This window comes from Equus quagga, chromosome 7, assembly GCF_021613505.1.
Source record: "Equus quagga isolate Etosha38 chromosome 7, UCLA_HA_Equagga_1.0, whole genome shotgun sequence".
NCBI lineage: Eukaryota > Metazoa > Chordata > Mammalia > Perissodactyla > Equidae > Equus > Equus quagga.
In genome coordinates, this window is record NC_060273.1 from 85,062,377 (window position 1) to 85,081,681 (window position 19,305).

General features: G+C 38.8%; 1 protein-coding gene across 2 annotated transcripts in view; it reads right to left on the minus strand.

The window, feature by feature from the left end:
- Positions 1-10,419: 10,419 nt before the first annotated feature.
- The window catches only part of SLC22A4 (solute carrier family 22 member 4), a 62,955-nt gene continuing 54,069 nt past the window's right edge, over positions 10,420-19,305 (minus strand). For both annotated transcript variants that reach the window (XM_046668309.1, XM_046668308.1), the window contains exon 10: positions 10,420-16,674. In XM_046668309.1, the coding sequence (XP_046524265.1) occupies positions 16,599-16,674 (76 nt within the window). In that variant the 3' untranslated portion in view covers positions 10,420-16,598. The remainder of the gene's footprint in view (positions 16,675-19,305) is intronic.

The following is a 19,305-nucleotide window of genomic DNA, read 5'->3' on the forward strand; positions in this document are numbered from 1 at the left end:
AATAATGTTTATTTAATCCGATGTATCCAAATCATTATCATTTCATGATGTAATCAATATAGAAATTGAGATTTTACATTCTTATATGAAAAAGCATTGATCTTACACTTTTTTAATTTTCATACTAAATCTTAAGAATCCAGTGTGTCTTTTATAACACATTTCAATTCAGATTAGCCACACTTAAGCACACAGTACTCACATGGAGCTGGTGTTCGACAGCACTGTTCTAAGGCCTTTAAGTATTAGGGCTGCTAAATTTAACATTGCAGCATATTCCTTTTTACAATAATAGTGGCTTAGTGATAGAAAGAGAACTACGTGTACATTTTTAAATGTTATCTGTTGGATAAACACTATTTAATAGCGATTATATTCTAAATTGAAAATAAAAATAGAGAAGGGACAGCTAACCTTGCCAGCATGTTTTACTCCAGGAAATATAAACGTTTCCATAAAGCACAGTAAATTTTTTAAAAATTAAGATAAAAATGTTAACACAGGTATTAGTCTTTTGTTGATACTTACTGTTCAATATTCCTGCCTCCTGGACATGGCTGGCTATGCCTTCAGAAGTGTGCTTAATCCTTTCTAACATCTTTTCTAAAGTAACAGTCCTTTTCTGGAACTAACTGAAAAGGAAAACCAAGCTTCTTGAAAATAAATTTGTTTCTTGTATTGATTCTCAGAATTGTTTTAATATTTCAAAATAAATGAAAGCTTCTATGAGAAGAATACTGACTTGTGTCTAGACCAAATAAGGGGAAAAAGTCTTAATTTAAGAAATATCAGTTGGGCATCAGATAACACTCCTGGAACGATTTGAATAGGCTACCACAGCAGTTGTAAATCTTAAGAAAACAAACCCTTAGTCATAGTTGGCTTGTCCATGTGCACAAAGAAAAGAACAACCTGGGCCAGTGTCTTCCAGTTTTAGGTGAGGCAATGATGACTATCTGAATGTTAGCTATTCTTTAAATTGCACCTTTTGAAAGAGCACTTGAACTCAGAAACTGGGAGAATCAGTTACCTGAAGCCCTTTAACCCTCAAGATTCTGAATTAGGATGTTTCTATTTTATAAATAGAGAAAATAAAACTGATTTATATGGCAGATAGCAGATTCAGGGATAGAATCCTAGATTAAATGGATTAATATGCTAGCAGATGTGGCGGCTGGTCTCTAAGAAAGCATCCACTGATCCCTGCCTCTGGTATTCGTATCCTGGCGGAGGCCACTCCTGCTATGTACCAAGATTGGTCTGTGTGACCAGTAGCATACAGCAGAAGTGATGTTTCATCACCTCAGTGATTACATTTAAAAGATTTCCATCTCGGATATCCTCCCTCTCTCTGTCTTTGGGAGAAGCAAGCCACCATGTTGTAAGCAGCCCTTTGAGAGGCCCAGGTGGCAAGGAATGAAAACTCCTGCCAAAAGCTAATGAGAAACTGAGGCCCTCTGACCGCCATGTGAGTGAACTTAGCGGCAACTTAGCATCAGTTGCGTGTTTAGAGGACTGCAGCCCCAGCCAACAGCTTAACTGTAACCTCGTGAGAGACCCTGAGCCAGAACCACCCAGCTAACTGGCTCCCAGATTCCTGACCCTCAAACTGTGAGAGAGAATAAATGTTTGTTGTTTTAAGATGCTAAATTTTGGAGTAACTTGTTATGCAGCAATAAATAACTAATACATAGATTATTAAGCAATATGTTGAATTAAAATAAAGAAGAATAAACATCTATAACTCCTTGATTTATTTTACCCCTACTCAACAGGATAGAATTTTACGGATGAACTTTATAATTACTTCCATGCTAAGAGACAATTAGTATACAGGTTAAGAGCATAGCCTCCGGTCAGGGTGGAAAGACCGGTGTGCAATTGCTGACTCCTTCAAGTCCTAGCTTGTGAGCTTGGGCAAGTATTTAAAGCTTTCCAAACCTTCATCACCCAGATGGCAGTGCTTAGCTCAGTGTCTAGCAGACATTAAGTGTAAAATAAATATTAGCTATAATTATTAGTTTTGATTATCGATACAGAGGAAGCACCACCTGTGTTCTCCATAGATTTGGACATGTCTGTGGGTTATGTGGGCTGGACCAGTCAGCACTGACTTGCCTGAGGAGGGGGAAGCCTCCAAAGAAAGAGCTCCTCCTTTGGGAAAAGAGTAGAGTCCAGGCTCAGTCCAACACAATAGCTTCAGTGTCAGAGTGGAGGATGATTCAGAGGGTCTGTCCGGCCTCTGCTGTTGATTCCCACAGATTGTGTACAGATTTTAGGGAAAAGCACCTCGAGTAAAATCTGAAATAGCTATTTTTGCCAAGATCTCTGTGAGACAATATTTGCCTTGGCCTCAGAACATCAGAGTATGACGCAAGAGAGGAGGAACAGGAGTCTATCCACCTCATCAGACAGCATCCCAAGTGGCATGTCATCACCCATGCACATTAGCACTTTGGGCACAGTAGAGCAGCTGCAGCTGAGCTTGGCACAGCAGGACTTCAGTTGTCAGTGGGTATGCAGCACTTTTGTGCTGTTCTCCAGGTGTGCACTGCAGACACATCTCAAAAGAAATGACAGAGAAGTGTACATTCATGAGCCCAACTGTGGTTAGAGTTTTCACTTTGAAGGAGATAGGGGCTGCACAAATGGAAGGGCCAGAGAAATCATATTTGTACTGTTATACGATCCTGCATTTTAACCCCAGTCTATTTTGGGCTGGACTGATAGGTACCTAACTATGAAGAGAACAGGCCTTGAAGCATTCTGCAGACTAGAAAAATTATATAATCAGATCCTGTTAACAATTTTTTAAGGACTTGGATGTCCAGACTTTTTCTTTGAATGAGTGTAATTTCTAAAGTGAAAACTGACAATTTGGCTTTAAGAGATACAGGACAGTTTTAAAAGTCCATATGAATAATTATGTACTGCCACAAACTTGAGTAGCAATAGGAATGTAAACTCATTCCCTTCAGGGTATACCTGCATAAAATGAGATGTGAAATATGCTACTTTCATTTTAAAGACTAGTGACTACCTTCTAGAATAGATGGAAAAGATATTGGTGATGGCTAACGTTAAAAATACAAGTTTCCCCAAAAGGCTTTTATGTATATACATGACATAGAAGGAAAATTGGATCATTAATGTTATTTCTTCATTCATTCAACAAATATTTGAAATGGCCGTTATGTGCCCAAAACTGTTCTGGATTTTGGAAGTTGGGGAAAGAAACAAGATACCTGTTCTCACTGAGCTTACATTTTAGTTGGGGGATGGTGAAGCTGACCATAACCTTGTGAAAAGAAATATGAATTTCAAATAGTGGTAAATGCCAAGAAGAGACAAAAGAGGATGGTGATATAAAGAGTGACAATCAGTGAGTGCCTACTTTAGATTTAAAGGTGAGTGAATACTTTTCTGAGAAGGTGATAGCTGAAATGCAAGGAATGAGAAGGAACCCGTCATGTGAAGATCTGAGAAGGGAGTGTACCAAGCAGAGGAGCAGCAAGTGCAAAGGCTTTGAGGTAAGGGCATGCGCTTGGTGTGTTTGAGCAACAGAGGGAAGACCAGCGTGACTGGAACATAGTGACCAAGGAGGATAGTGGTGGGACATATGGTCAGAGATGTTGGTCGGAGGCCAGGTTATATACGGAAACCAGATCATCTAGAGCCTTGTAGACAGTGGCAAGGAGTTTGGATTTTATTCTAGGTGCAACGAGAAACTATCAGAGTATTTTTAAGCAGAGAAAGGATAATGTGTGAGTTCTATCATAAAAAGAGCACTCTGGCTGCTCTGTGGGAAATTGACTGTAGAGAACAAGCATGAAAACAGGCCGACTGGTTAGGAAGCTTTTGCAGCATCACAGGCAAGTAGACTAATATCTGTGGAAGAGATAAATGGAATGGATGGATTCAGAATATATTTTGGAAGTGTCAGGCAGGGAAAACCCCTTTCTGCCCTTTTTGTGTTCTTATGGCTGGACTAATAGTAAAATTTACATAAGACCAGACTAACAGGAGAAAAACCCAGTTTCATACATATGTATTGGAGATCATAGAGAAATGATGCTTGGAAAGCTAACAAAGCAGGCAGTACACATATCTTTTACACAAAGAAACAATAAATTTGTGAGGAATGACAGGACAAAAAAACCTTAGATTTGAGGTCCCTAATTAAGGAGGAACTGAAGCAGAGTTTAGGCTTGAGGTGGCAAATTAGCAAGGTTTGTTTCTGCAGGCTTCTCGGCCCTGAATCCCTAGCTCTGCTGATAAGGACACAGGCAGAGTACCCTTCACATGGGAGATGTATTTCCTGCTTTCAGGGGGAACAGAGACAGGAGGGTCAGAATGCCTTTTTTGCTTCTCAAGTAACTTTAATTCAAAATAATCACTATGCTATTGTAGGATATTTTGGGGTGGCCTGCCTTGGGCCCCAACAAAAGCAAAAGGTAGTATGACTTACTATTGGATATGGGCACCAGGGAAGGAAATTAAAGGTGACTCCTGGATTTTTGACCTGAGCAACTTGGTGCCAGTTTTTGGAATGAGGAAATTGGGTGGGATGGGAGTTTGGGAAATTAAGAGTTTTACTTTAAAAAAATTTTATTGTGGTAAAACACACATAATATAAAATTTATCATCTTAACCATTGTTTAAGCGTACAGTTTGGTGGCAATAAGTATATTCTCATTGTTGTACAACCAGCACCACCATCCATCTCTAGAACTCTTTTCATCTCGTAAAACTGAAACTCTGTACCCATTAAAAACTAACTCCCCATTCCCTCCTCCTCCCAGGCCCTAACAACCACCCTTCTACTTTCTTTCTCTATGAATTTGACCACTTTAGGTTCCTCGTGTGATTGGAATCATACAGTATTTGTCCTTTTGTGACTGACTATTTCGCTAAGCATAAAATCCTCAAAGTTCATCTCTGCCACAGGCTGAATAATATCCCATTTTAAGGCTGAATAATATTCCACTGTATATATTGATGAAAATAATAAGAATAATAAGTTTCACATATTGAGATATATGGAGAAGCCATTCTGGTTTAAACCTGATTTGGCCTAAAACTTGTTTTTCCCAGAGCAGTCTGACTTATGGCCCACCAAACGTGCATTGTACATCTGCTTCAAGCATTATCCCAAAGCAAAGAATGCACTCTTTAAAGATAGGGATGAATGTCTCCCTTTCTCTGATGCCAATATCAGTACTTTTTGAAGATAAGCTTTTTTCCCCAGAAAAACAAGGTCAAGTACCTGCTGTGAGCATGCTAACCTGCAGCAAAACATCTCCTTGTGACTGAGAAAAAAAAATGTATTCCTGTCATGCTTGATGTATGTTCTTTGTTCTGAAATGGTGTATAGCCATGCTGTAAACCACACTTCTCCAGGGTGCTTTCTTCCCTGGTGGAGATTACACTTCCAGGCTAGTCCTTAGCTTGGCTCAGATAAATCTCACCTCATCTTTCTAATGTACAGATTGCTTATTGTTTATTTGCATTGTCAATGTATACTACAGTTTGTTTTTTCCATTCATCTGTCAATGGACACTTGGGTTGCTTCCATCTTTTGGCTATTTTGAATAACGTTGCTATGAACATGGGTGCACAAATCTCTCTTCAAGTCCCTGCTTTCAGTTCTCTTGGGTATATACCCAGAAGTGGAATTGCTGGATCCAATGGTAATTCAATTTTTAATTTTTGAGGATCCGCCGTACTGTTTTCCATAGGGACTGCACGAACTTGCATTCCCACTAACAGTGCACAAGGGTTCCAATTTCTCTGCATCTTCAACAACACTTATTCTTTTCTTTTTTTTTTTTTATAGCAGCCATCCTAATGGGTGTGAGGTGATATCTCATTGTGGCTTTGGTTTGTATTTCCCTGATGATTAGTGATGTTGAGCAGCATTTCATGTGATTATTGGCCATTTGTATATTTTCTTTGGAGAAATGTCTATTCAAGTCCTTTGTCCATTTTTAAATTAGGTTGTTTGTTTTTCATTGTTATTGAGTTGTAGGAGTTCTTTATATATTCTGGATATTAACCTATTATCAGATAAATGATTTTGAAATATTTTATCCCGAATGGTTGCCTTTTTACTCTGTCGATTGTGTCCTTTTATGCACAGAACTTTTAAGTTTTGATGTAGTCTAATTTATCTATTTTTTGCCTGTACAAGGGTTTTATTTTTAATATAAAAATAAATTTATCCTTAAATATATAAATATTTTAAACTTATATTTAAATATAAGTTTGGAGACCTTTGGATATATGAGTCTGAAGGTCATAGGTGAGGTCAGAATGAGGTATAAACTAGGGAGTTGTCCACATATGGATGGTATAAAGCTACGGGTCTGGATGAGATCACCCGAGAGAAGATGTGTAGGAACACATAGGTCTCCTTATGGGATACAGTCATCCTGGAGCAAGATTCCACTGGAAACTATCAGGAGGTTTTGACTGAATTAAATTTGGATAATATAAATTATAGGCTATCTTAATTTTCTGAGCTAGATGCCAGGTTAGGGTGGAAATTAGAAAGTTCTGGGCAAGTTTCAATCCTCTCTGCTATTGTATTATTACAATAATAACACTAACAATAGCCCATGACATCATTTAATCCTCACAAGAGCTCTATGAGATAGGTATTTTTATTGTTCTATTCTCACTTTCAGAGAAACTGAAGAGAAGTTAAGTAATTTGCTTATAGTTGTTATAGTTAGTATGTAGCAGGTCCAAATGAGAACACAGTGGATCTGCCTCCAAGCCTACACTCTTAATTATTAATGCCACCTCTCATTATCCTGAAAAATGAAATCTAGCCCTCAGCCCTTACCAAATGAGAGCATTTGGTCTCCTTAGGTTTCATATAACCACAGTCAGGTCTTTGTGGTGGTGAATGGTCCCAGAGAGATGGTGCTCCTAGGCTGACCTGCAGTCTCTTCTTTTGAACACTCTGGATCTTAACACTGTGCTAGGTTCTTATACACCCCAAATAAAGAAGAAGAAGGTAGATGGACATAGCATACTAGGACCAACAGAAGTTGTCTTTACTGTTTTCACTCCCTCTTTTCTTCAATCTAGATACTATGGTCCTTAGCTTCAGCCAATCTCAGTTCCTCTATTGTCTTGTCATTCTGCTCACCTGTACTGCAAAGCCTCACATCCAGCCATTTGTGCATTTCATTCCTACCCTCGGACATAGGAGAAAATCATACAACTATGTGAATTGGTATTTCTACAAATTTACATTTCCAGTCACAGCTGGACCCTCAACCCACTCATCACTCTCCCAACCCACATGTTCCTCCAACCCATCAATGATCCCCCTTCTCTCCTGTATCTTAATTCAGCAGCTTGGATTGAGAGCAAAGAATAAATGGTTTGACTTATCTCAAGCTTAGATTTTACAAGATGAGTAAACCAAAGAACAGGGTAGCGGCATGAGTGAATTAGGGGATCATGAGGTATAAACTAAAACGGAAAGGAAATGATGTCAAGGTCAGAGCTGAAAGGTTGTGAGGAAAACAAAAGGCCCTGGAATGAGATGGAGTTATTGTGACTGACAATGGAATCCAAAGGTGTCCTTGGCAGGGAGGGACTGAAGTACAGGTTAAGGGTCAGTGTTATGAAGCTGAGGTGTAAGGTTACTCATCCTCCTGAGCACAAAAGTCATCAGTACCTCAGGCTGGGTTCCAGAGAGCTCACGGAATGTGGATAAGCAACGGGGCGGGTTGTTGGTAACAGCAACCGGAAATACACAGCACAAACCTTGAAGGAGGCGTTTCATATATGTGAAGGTGAAGGAGTTACGGTTTGGAAATGGCAATGGGTATGAAGAAGATGCTGAGCTCTTACGTGGCTCTGGAGTTCATAGGAAGTAGAAAATGAGCAGCCTCCATTTGAGACACAAGACCACGAGGGAGGTGGAGTGCTCAGAGGTGAAGGCAGGTCTATGTCAAGGTGAGGACGTGGAGAGAGTGACCCGGGATATACTTGAAGGAGGAGAGTTGTTTGTCCCCAATGGAATGGGGGTTTCAGACGACGCAGTAGCAGGGAAGGCAACATGGGAGGGTGAGATGGTGGGCTGTGCAGGGGCAGGGAGCACAGAGGGGAGTTAGGATGAGAGTATTTGACAAGAAGGATTAAATTTGCAGTGTTGGAGAAAGAGGTCTCAAGGTTCTAAAAATCAGGTTTCAGACTCTTCTGTGCCAACACAAGGGCAGTGGGTGAGAGTTCAAATCCTTATAATTTTTCACAACCCATTCAATGATCTGTTAAATATAGCTTTGGTGATAAGGTGATTTGCCTCAGCAGAACAAGTTTGGCTTGGTCTAAATCAGGGTAAAGGTGACTGCTGCTCAAGCAGAGTGGGAGGAGAGATAAGAAAATGCCCACGTCTGGAAGGGAGAAAGTGACTTTGACCTGGGTTTCTGCCCCATAGAACCCAGCCCCAGGTCAGGGCACTCGGCTGGTTGCTGAGGCCACAAAGGTAGGAGTTCATAATCTGGCTAGACTGAGCCCACTGAGAACAAGAATTTCGCTTTCTTAATGTTCTTCATGTTTGCTTCCCAAAACTTCGTACTTAGTTGACACTCAATAAAAGTTTTTATTTTTTAACTTCTTTATGAATATAAAAGTAATATATGTTCTTTATAAAACATTTATAAAGTAAGGAAAACTACAGAAAACAAACTAAAACGGAAGTCATCTATAATCTCTCATGTAAACATACCTACTGTTAATAACATAAGGTATTTCCTTCTAGTTTTTTTCATGCCTTTTAAACATAATTTATTCATGCATGCATTCATTATTTGGTTAATACTGTTGTATACTGTTTTTTAAAATTTGCATTACATCACAAGCATTTTATCATGTTATTAAAAATAATACTTAAACACTGTTTTGAATAGCCGAATAATATTCTTTTGTAAGGACACACCATTATTTATTTAACTATTTCCATACTTAGTTTTTTTTTATTGTGGCAAAGAAACCACATCACATTAAATTTTACCATCTTAACCATTTTTAAGTGTACAGTTCAGTAGTAGTAAGAGTATTTACATTGCTGTGCACAGATCTCTAGAACTTTTTCATCTTGCAAAACTGAGACCTACTGGACGTTAATTGCCCTTCCTCTCTCTCCTCCCTGCCCTGCCTTTGGTAATTGGCTGTCTACTTTCTGTTTTTATGATCTTGACTATTTTAGATACTTCATACGAGTGGAATCGTATGGTATTTCTCCTTGTGTGACTGGCTTATTTTGCTTAGCATGATGTCCTTGAGCTTCATCTATGTTACAGTGTGCAGCAGGATATCCTTCCTTTTTTTAAGGCTGCGTAATATTCCATTGTATGTATACACCACATTTTCCTTATCCATTCATCTGTTGACAGACATTTGAGTTGCTTCCAGCTTTGGCTATTGTGAATAATGCTGTGATTAACATAGGTGTGCAAATAGCTTTTTGAGATCCTGCTTTGAATTATTTTGAATATATACCTAGAAGTGGGATTGTTGGATCATATGATAATTCTATTCTTAATTTTTTGAGGAAATTCCATAGTGTTTTTTATAGTGGATGCACCATTTTACATTCCTACCAATAGTGCACAAGCATTCCAATTTCCCCACATCTTTGCCAACATTTGTTATCTGTTCTTTTGATAGCACCCATCCTAATGGTTGTGAGGTGGTACCTCATTGTGGTTTTGAGTTGCATTTCCCTAATGGTTAGTAATGTTGAGCATGTTTCATATGCTTGCCGGCTATTTGTATCTCTTCGGAGAAATGGCTATTCAAATCCTTTGCCCACTTTATTAAAACAGGTTATTTGTTTTTTCATTGTTGAGTTGTAGAAGTTCCTTTTACACTCTGGATATTAACCCTGTCTCAGATATATGATTTGCAAATATTTCCTCTCATTCCATAGGTTACCTTTTCACTCTGTTTTTTCCTTTGACACTCACAAGTTTTTAAGTTTGATGTAGTCCCATTTGTCTATTTTTGCTTTTGTTGATGGTGCTTTTGGTATCATAGCCAAGAAATTATTGCCAAATCCAATGTCCCAAAGGTTTTTTCTCAGTTTTATAGTTTTAGATCTTACATTTAGGTCTTTAATCTATTTTTAGTTAATTCTTGTATATGGTATAAGGTATGGGTCCAGCTTCATTCTTTTCCATGTGACTATTCAGTTTTATCAAAATCATGGTTGAAGAGACTATCCTTTCCCCATTGTGTAGTCTTAGCACTCTTGTGGAAAATCATTTGACCATATATGTAAGAGTTTATTTCTGGGCTGTGTAGTCTGTTCCATTGGTCTGTATATCTGTCTTTATGTCAGTACCACACTGTCTTGATTATCGTTGCTTTGTAGTATGTTTTGAAACCAGGAAGTGTGAGGCCTTCAACTCTGTTCTTTTTCAAGATTATTTTGGCTATTAGAAGTCCCTTGAGATTCCATGTGAATTTTTGGGTGATTTTTACCTACTTCTGCAAAAATGCCATTGGGATTTTGATAGAGATTGCATTGAATCTGTAGCTCACTTTGGTTAGTATAGACATTTTAATGATATTTGAATTTTCCTATCCATGGGCATAGGATGTCCTTCCATTTATTTGTATCTTTGATTTCTTTTAGCAATGTTTTGTATTTTCAGGGTACAAGTCTTTCACCTCCTTTGTTAGCTCATATTTAGTTTTTTAAGATTGCAAATAATGCTGTGATAAATATCTATCTCCATAAATATTTCATATATCTCTGACTGTTTCCTAGTTGTGGAGTTAATACATAAACAAACAAACACACAAAAAAAACCACCAAAATCCAAGCATTTCAAGGCTACGGAAACACTTTGCCAACTTATTTTCCAGAAAAAATAAACCAATTTATATTCCCACCAGAAGAATTTGAAGGTGCATCTTATCACATGCTCATCAATATTGACTACTGTCATTTTGTAATCTTTGTCAACATTTTAGTTGGAAAATGGCATCACATTGTCATTTCAATTAGTATTCTTTTGATTACTTGTGAAGCAGAACACTTTTTTTTGTATATTTATCGGCCAATGTTTTCTTATTTGAAAACTAATAATTACTTTTGCCCATTTAACTATAATAATGATAATAATACATTCATTCATTTTTTCGGCAAGTATTTATTAAGCACTACTATGTGCCAAGCACTGTTCTAACTGCTGAGGATACAGAAGTGCTCTTCATGGAATATAGGCTTCATGAGGAAGGAGAAGGACAATAAACAAAATAAAGAAGTAAACTAGTTAGGATGCCAGAGCATGATAAGAACTATGGAGAAAAATGAAGCAAGGACAGGTAAGGTTAGGACAGAGAGAGAACAGGATGCAATTTAAAATAGGGTGTCCAGGTAAGTATTTATTAAGCAGGTGACATTTGAGCAAAGACAAAGGAAATAAGGGAGTAAGACATGCAGATACCTGGGAAGAGCATTCCCAGGAAGAGGGAACATGCAGAAGCGTGTCTAGCAGTTCAAAGTGTTCAAAGAAGAGCACAGCCTGGGGAGCCTGAATGAAGAAAGCAATGGAGAGAGAGTGAGGAGGCAAAGTCAGAACTAAAGGGTGGAGGCACATAGAATAGCGCCCTGTAAGTTGGGTGACCATATATAATTTATCATCCATATTGGGACACCAGAATGAAAGGTGGAGGGGTTAGTAATAATTTCACTAGGCTAATATATAGAAACTGTGACTGTCCTGGGAAAACTGGGACATGTGATCATCCCATTTATACACTATTATTAAGACTGGCTTTTTAAAAATCTGATTGAGATGGAAAGCTATTGGAAGGTTTTGAGCAGACAAGTGACATGATCTCATTTAGACAATTCAGACTGCTATGCTGAGAATAGACTGAAGGAAGGCAGGAGAAGAATTAAGGAGGAAGGATTGGTTAAGAAGCTAACAGAATCCAGTCAAGAAACTAAATTCTAGGTATGCTGAAATTATGGTCAAAGATTTATTGACACATTGGATATGGGGTATGAGAGAAGGAGCATTTGGAAAAATGGAGTCGCCACTGACTGAGGTAGGGAAGACTTCAGCAAGAGCAGATTTGGGGAGGAATCAAGAGCACATAGTAACTTTGGACATGTTAGGTTTGAGATGCCATTAGATATCCAAGTGAGGATATTGAGTAAGCAGTTGGTGAGTGAGCCTGGAGTTAAGCTCTCTATGTATTTGGTAGTTGTTAATGTAGAGATGGTATTTAAAAATCGTGACATTGGATTTTCCAAAAAAGGAAGAGGACCAAAGACTAAGTTCTGGGCACTCCAGTGGTGAGCATTGGAAGAGATGAGGAAGAAGCAGCAAAAGAGATTGTGAAGAAGCAGCCAACAAAGTACGAGGAAAACCAAGCAAATGTGGTATCCTAGGAAGCATTTCAAGGAAAGAGAAATCAGTTTGTCTGATGCCTTGAGAGAGCTGGTAATATGAGGACTATGAATTGACCATTGGATTAAAAAACATGCAGATCATTGAGGACCTTGAGAAAAACTGTTCTGGTGGAGAGGTGGGGGCTAAAGCTTAACTGTGGTGGGTTCAAGAGGTAACTGGAAGAAGAAAATTAGAAGTAGCAAGTATAGAGTCATCTTTTGAGTAGTTTTGCTATAAAGAGACAAGGTGAAATGGGGCAGTAGTCAAAGGCAGAAGTGGGGTCAAGAGAGAGCTTTTTCATCATTGTAGAAATAACAGCATATTTGCATGATGAATGAGAAAGATCCAGCAGGAAGGGAAAAGAGTGAATGATGGGGCAGAGAGTCAGGAGAATCGCTGGAGCAATGTTCTTGAGTAGTAAGGGGGCAGGGGCACCAAGTGCATAAGGAGAGAGAGAGAGAGAAAGAGAGAGAGAGAGAAAGCCTGCGCTAGGTGCAGAGACCGTTTATCTCAAGTAACAGGAGAAAAGTCAGACCGTGTGGGTACAGATGCAGTTAGGTTGATGGATTACAGTGGTAAGAGTTTATGGAAGTTCTCGCCCATTACTTCTATTTTCTAGCTAGATAAAAAGCGAAGGCATAGCTGAGGGCAGGCATGGGGAGGAGATGTTGGAGTTCTGAAGAGAGAGGTCACTGAGGGCAGAGAATGCACCAAATGGAGCATGACTGTCAGTCAGCAATAAAGTTCCTCTTGAAATGGCTGATGATTAATTTAAAGTGAAGCCAGGCAGCATGTTTGCATATTTTTTCCAGCTACATTTAGCTGTGCAGGTGCCGGTGGGAAGTAGGAAGGGGGTTGGATTTAACCAGCATTGCAGTTTGCCCCAAAGGGTAAGGTGGATTAAGAAAGGGTCAAGGAAGTTGATTATAATGATTAACTACGGAATTTAGCGAGATGAGAGAGAGAGAAAACATCTAAGTCTGCCAGGCATGGGCTAAATATGTGCATTATCTCATGTAATCCCCATAGCCACCCCATGAAACTGCTATTAGCCTCTTTTTACAAATTAAGAAACTGAGGTTTGGGATGACTATAACTTGCTCCAGGCCACACAGCTGATAAGTGACAGAGCCAGCATCAAGCCCAGGAGCACTAGTCTCCAGAGGCTGTGCACTTAACCTTCCTGCTGTCTGGAGCATTAGCAGTATTTTCGGTCTGTTTCTGGGCTACCTGTCCTATTTCACTGATTTATCTTTCCTTGTGTTTTTAAATCTGTGAGGGAATATTTAACCTTACCACTCTTTTTTTTTTTTTTTCAAAAATTTTGTAGCCAATCTTGCATACTTATTCTTTCAGATGTCTTTTAGAATTCTCTTTTAAGTTCCCAAAATATGTCATTGAAATACTAATTTTAATTACGTTATGGTAGTAAATTAATTTGGTAAGAATGGCAGGTTCACAGCATTCATTCTACTCATTCAGGAACTGGCATGTCTCCATTTAAGTCTTAATTAAATGGAATAATTTTTTCACTTAGGTTTTATACATTTCTTATTAAGATTATTTCTCTGTATTTTATGTTTTTATGACTATTATGAATGGATCCTGTTTTTTTCCAGTGTATTTTCCAGGTGGTTATTTCTAATACATAAAAATTTGCTGATTTATGGACACTTCTTATATGCCTCCACTTAAACTGAACCTCTTAAATGTAAGAATTTTCAGTTAATTCTCTCGGATTTTAAAAGTAGAATATCATTATATGCTCCTCATAATATTGATAATTTTGTCTATTTTCTAATAGTTTTACTTCTTATCTATAATATATACTATGGTTATAGTTATTAACATATGCCCAAAAATGTTGAAAGTAAAAGGTGCTAAATCATGTATCCATATAGTTTCTGTTAATGGGATGCCTCTAGTATTTCACTCTAACATGCAGTGTAATATTGGCTGTCAGTCTGAGATTGATATTCATAAGCAAGCTCAGGAAGTTGCCTTGTGGAACTAATTTTAAAAGCAGTTTTTAAAAATCAGGAATATATCTTGAATTTAATCAAATACCACTTTGGCATGTGTTCATCTACTTTGTCTTTGAACTACGAAAGAGAGAATCATTTGTGTACTTGTTGCCTTTATATAAACAGATTTTTTAAAAAGTCATCTCTTACTACTACAAAATATAAAACACCTGTACAAACAGTAATAAAAGTTAATTATCAATCCTTATTTTTTATATTTTGAAAAAGCTTTAAGAGCATTTAATATTTAGGTATTTAAAAATTCAAATGTCAAGGTATGAAACATAATATTTTCACCAAGCTAGAGTTACAAAGTACTTTAATTAAAATGAATATTTAGCAAATGCCTGTTACATGCAAGAAAGCACGATGCTAAGCAGCACTACGGAGGATAGAAAGATAAACAAGAGAAAGTCCCTGGCAACAAGACAAGAGGCAGATGGAGTGAGGGTAACAAGTACCACAAGAGCACAGAGGAGTCACAGTTACTGTTGGTGGGAAGGAAGTTCAAGGAGAGCTTCTAGAGAAGCAACATGACTCTCTCGCTCTCGGTGGGAGAGGCGGCCCAGTGCCCTGCGGGGGAGACGGAAAGACATTCCAGACAGGTTGCGTCAACGGGGGAGAGAAAAGCACTGGGTGGCTAAAGCTGTGCACCTGCGTCCCCAGTGACAAAGCATAAACTATTCGAAGACATTCTAGTGGATTTTAAAGTAACAATCAAAAGGTAGGATCAGTGTGTCAGTGCTTCAGGTATAAAACGTGTAAGAAATATGGCAATATAGAGAAAAAATTCTGAGTTAACCGGGAAAGTTCAAGATAAGGATCTTAATATAAGGACAGTTTATCAAGATGTTATATCAAAGGTTCCTTTGAAAAATTTTTCCATAGTGAAAATCTGCATTTGGGGATAGTTATTTTTAGGAGATGATGCCACAAAGCAGCATCAAAAACTAGTGGCTGCCTATTCCTACGAGTGCACCGTGGCACTGGATACGTTAAAGGGTCAGTAGCTTGTCACCGTGCTGCTCTCAGAGAAGCCACTTTCAATGAAAGCGTGCTGCCCCGAGTCTCCAGGAGTAACTTCTTGCTATGTTAACATCTCAGCATGCCTAAACCATGGCGAGATACAGAGCTGACATTTATTTTCTGAGCTTACAGGAACACATTATCCCATTAGTCTTTTATCTTTTATGCTGCTCATTCGTGGAACTGAGGTTCCACTGTTGCTGACTGCTGAAGAGAATGCAGCTGCATAGTGTGCTTAGAAGGTAAGTATTGATGGAAAGAACTGTTTTAAAAGCCTCTCCAGATTGTTGGTGTGGACAGCCTTTGTCCTGGGTGCTGACCCTTCTAGGCTGTGGGGCACAGAAGCCATCTCTACCAATCCAACTGGTTTGTGCAGTTTTCCTGATTCTCTGTTCACCAGCAAAATAACCAGTCCTAGGAAACAGAAGGCTTAGTCACATGCTCCAAGAGAGCACAACAACTGTGCATGATTCAATAGGCTGTGAGCTGTAGCTGTTGGAATTACAGCTAGGAACTGTCTCGGTTCCCCTCTTAAAGGCCAGCATGCCATATGAGCCAGGCTACTTGATCTCTTGCTGCATTTCACTAGTAACACTATTAATAACTGCCATCAGTTCCTCTCAGAGGAGTACATAAAAGTTTCTGGATAGGAATACTGCATATAATCATTTGGTTACAGCAGTAAATGAGCTCAATTCGAAAGCTACTGTGATTTTGAATGTGCTGGTTCACTTATACATACACACATGCACAGTTGCCACCTGATAGTTGTGTTAATATAGTGACATTCTTTTTCTTTGGATAGTATTTGTATGTTTAGAAATGTATTAATCTTTATATGGATTTACCAATCCTTGACCAACACATTTTCAAAAAATCTTGCAAACCCATTTCATCAAATTCCTTACTAAGGAGAATGCTCTAGAAATGGTTCATTTTTAAAATAAGGAGGCTATCTGGAAGAGTGGTCCAGAGTTTGCTATATGACAAGCATTTCTCAACAGCAAGGTCTGTTTTAGTGTTAATCGTTATAGTCAGTCCATTTCATCAGGAAAGGCTTTGGTTTCTTCAGAGCCTTATGTATCTGTTTTTCAGTTCACCAAATGGGGTGGAAATTTTATCAGAATGAAGTTATTAGAATCTTGGGGTTTTCTTCTTTGTCCATGGAATCTTTTGTTTTTCCCCCAGATCTGAACCTGAAAATAAGATAGTGCTAAACAAAATTAAATATTCGAGATTCTCTTCCTCAAAATGCCAGACTGACACTGAAAAACACTTCTCCAGTTAATGAACAAGTAATTATTTTAACTCCAATAAGAACCTCATGAGTCTAGAACTAATATTTTCTGATTTTGAATATTTGGAGCCATTTTCTTTCTTTCTTTTTTTTTTTTTAAAGGAGGTTCCCCCCCCCCCCCCCCGCCCCCCACCTTTGGTGAGGAAGATTGGCAACAGGTATTACCTCAGGGCCAATCTTCCTCACCAAGAAAAAAAAATTTGGCCAAGATTGGCCCTGAGCTAGCATCTGTTGCCAATCTTCATCTTTTTTTTTTCTTTTTCCCCCCAAAGCCCCAGCACATAGCGCAACTCTCCTGGTTGTGGGTCATTCTAGTTCTGCTCTGTGGGATGCCTCCACAGCATGGCTTGATGAGTGTTGTGTAGGTCTGTGCCCAGGATCCAAATTGGCGAACCCCTAGCTGCCGAAGCGGAATGCACGAACTTAACCACGCGGCCATGGGGCTGCCTCCCTGGAGCCATCTTAGTTAAACATAAACAAAACCCAGAATTTATACTTTTTCACAGTTTCTCTGAGGAAGAGATAAGAGGGGTAAGCGTGAAGTTCCTGGCAAGTTAAAGTCGATACTGAAGTCATTCTATCATTAGAAGAAAACAGTTTATCAAAAGTGGGCACCTTTGCTGTTCCTGTTCTGTCAGAGATCAGACTCCAGACTCCATTCACACATAGGCTTATCTTTATCATGGCCAGGCACTAAAAACATGTTATCTCATATAACCTCACAATAGCCATATGAATTACTCCACTAAAATAGATGGGAATACTGAGGTTTAGTGAAAATTAAGTAATTTGCTCAAATTTATACAATAGTTTTGGGATTTAAAGTCCGGCAGTTTCACTTTAGAATCTAAACTCCTCCCACCATACAACTAATGTTTTAAATGTTTGCCAATCTGTGATATCATAGAAAGATATTTGTTTTGTCCCCAATCCTGGCACAGAACTCCTAACTCCTGTGTACTTTCCTGAGTGACAGGGGTAATAGGAGTGTCTTGTCTTTTATTCTAGTGAAGAGACTCTCAGCAGGGCCCCTACATAACTTCAGGATGGGGACACGTGGCCAGAAAAGCCAAGCCTTGATTAGAAGCCTGGAACTTTCAGCCCCACCCCTAACCTCTGAAGACGGGAGAGGAGCTGGAGATCAAATTACTAATTTCTCAGGCCAGCCCCGGTTGCCTAGTGGTTAAGTTCAGCACTCTCTGCTTCGGTGGCCCAGGTTTGGATCCCAAGCATGGACCTACACCACATGGCTGTTAGCAGCCACGCTGTGGTGGTGGCTCGCATAAAAAAAGAAAAAAGAGGAAGATTGGCAACAGATGTTAGCTCAGGGTGATTCTTCCTCAGCAAAAAACAGAAAAAAATATATATAATGCCTATGTGATGAAACCTCCATAAAACCTCCTAAACAGTGGGGTTCAAAGAGCTTCTGAATTGGGGAACACATCCCTGTGCCAGGATGCTTGTGCTCCCCAACTCCACAGGGACAGAAGTGCCTACGTTCTGGACTTCTCTGAATCTCACCCTGTGTACATCTTTATCTGGCTGTTCATTTGTATCCTTCATAATAAATTTGTGATAGTAAGGGGAGTGTATTCCTGAGTACTGTGAGTCATTCTAGAAAATTACTGAACTCGAGGAAGGGGGTTGTGGAAACACCCAATTTTGTAGCCAAGTTGGACAGAAGGGTGGATAACCCGGGGACCTCTTACTTGACACTGGCATCTGAAGTGAGGGCAGTCTTGTGGGACTGAGCCCTTAAACCTGTGGAGTCTGATGTAGATTCCAGATAGTTAGTGTTAGAATTGAATTAAATTATGGGATACTCAGTTGGTGTTAGAATTAGTTGGTGTCAGGAGAAAAATATCCTCACACAAACTCATAGGCCAAAAAAATGATATTGAATTGTTTTATTTTATATTTCTTTATTAATGTAGATCATATTTTTTTATGTATCCATCTGCCACTGAAACTGCTTGTTCACGTCCTTTGTCAGTTTCCTTACTATTGTTTGTCATTTTCCGACTGATCGCTAAGAGCTTCCTATATATTAGGTGTATTAGCCCTAAGTCTGTATCGTGTGTTGCAAATATTTTTCCTCTAGCTTGTTCACCTTTGTCTTTATTTATGGTTTCTTTTTGCCGTGCCAACAATTTCTTCTTTTTGTTTTTAGTGAGGGAGATTGGCTTTGAGCTAACATCTGTTGCCAATCTTCCTCTATTTTGTATGTGGGATGCCACCATAGCATGGCTTCACAAGTGGTATGTATGTCTGTGCCTGGGATCTGAACCCGTGAACCCCGGGCCTCCAAAGTGAATCACGTCAACTTAACCACTATGCCACTGGGCTGGCCCCAGTGATTTTACATTTTTAATCTTTCTGGGATTTATCTTAATGTATTTTGAAATAGGATTCAAGTTTTTGTATTTGTCCAAAAAGGCTAGCTGAATGTTCTAACAACTTTTACTGAATAATCTAAATTCTTCCCACTTATTTTGAATTGCTTCTTTTTATAATACACTGAACTCTCATA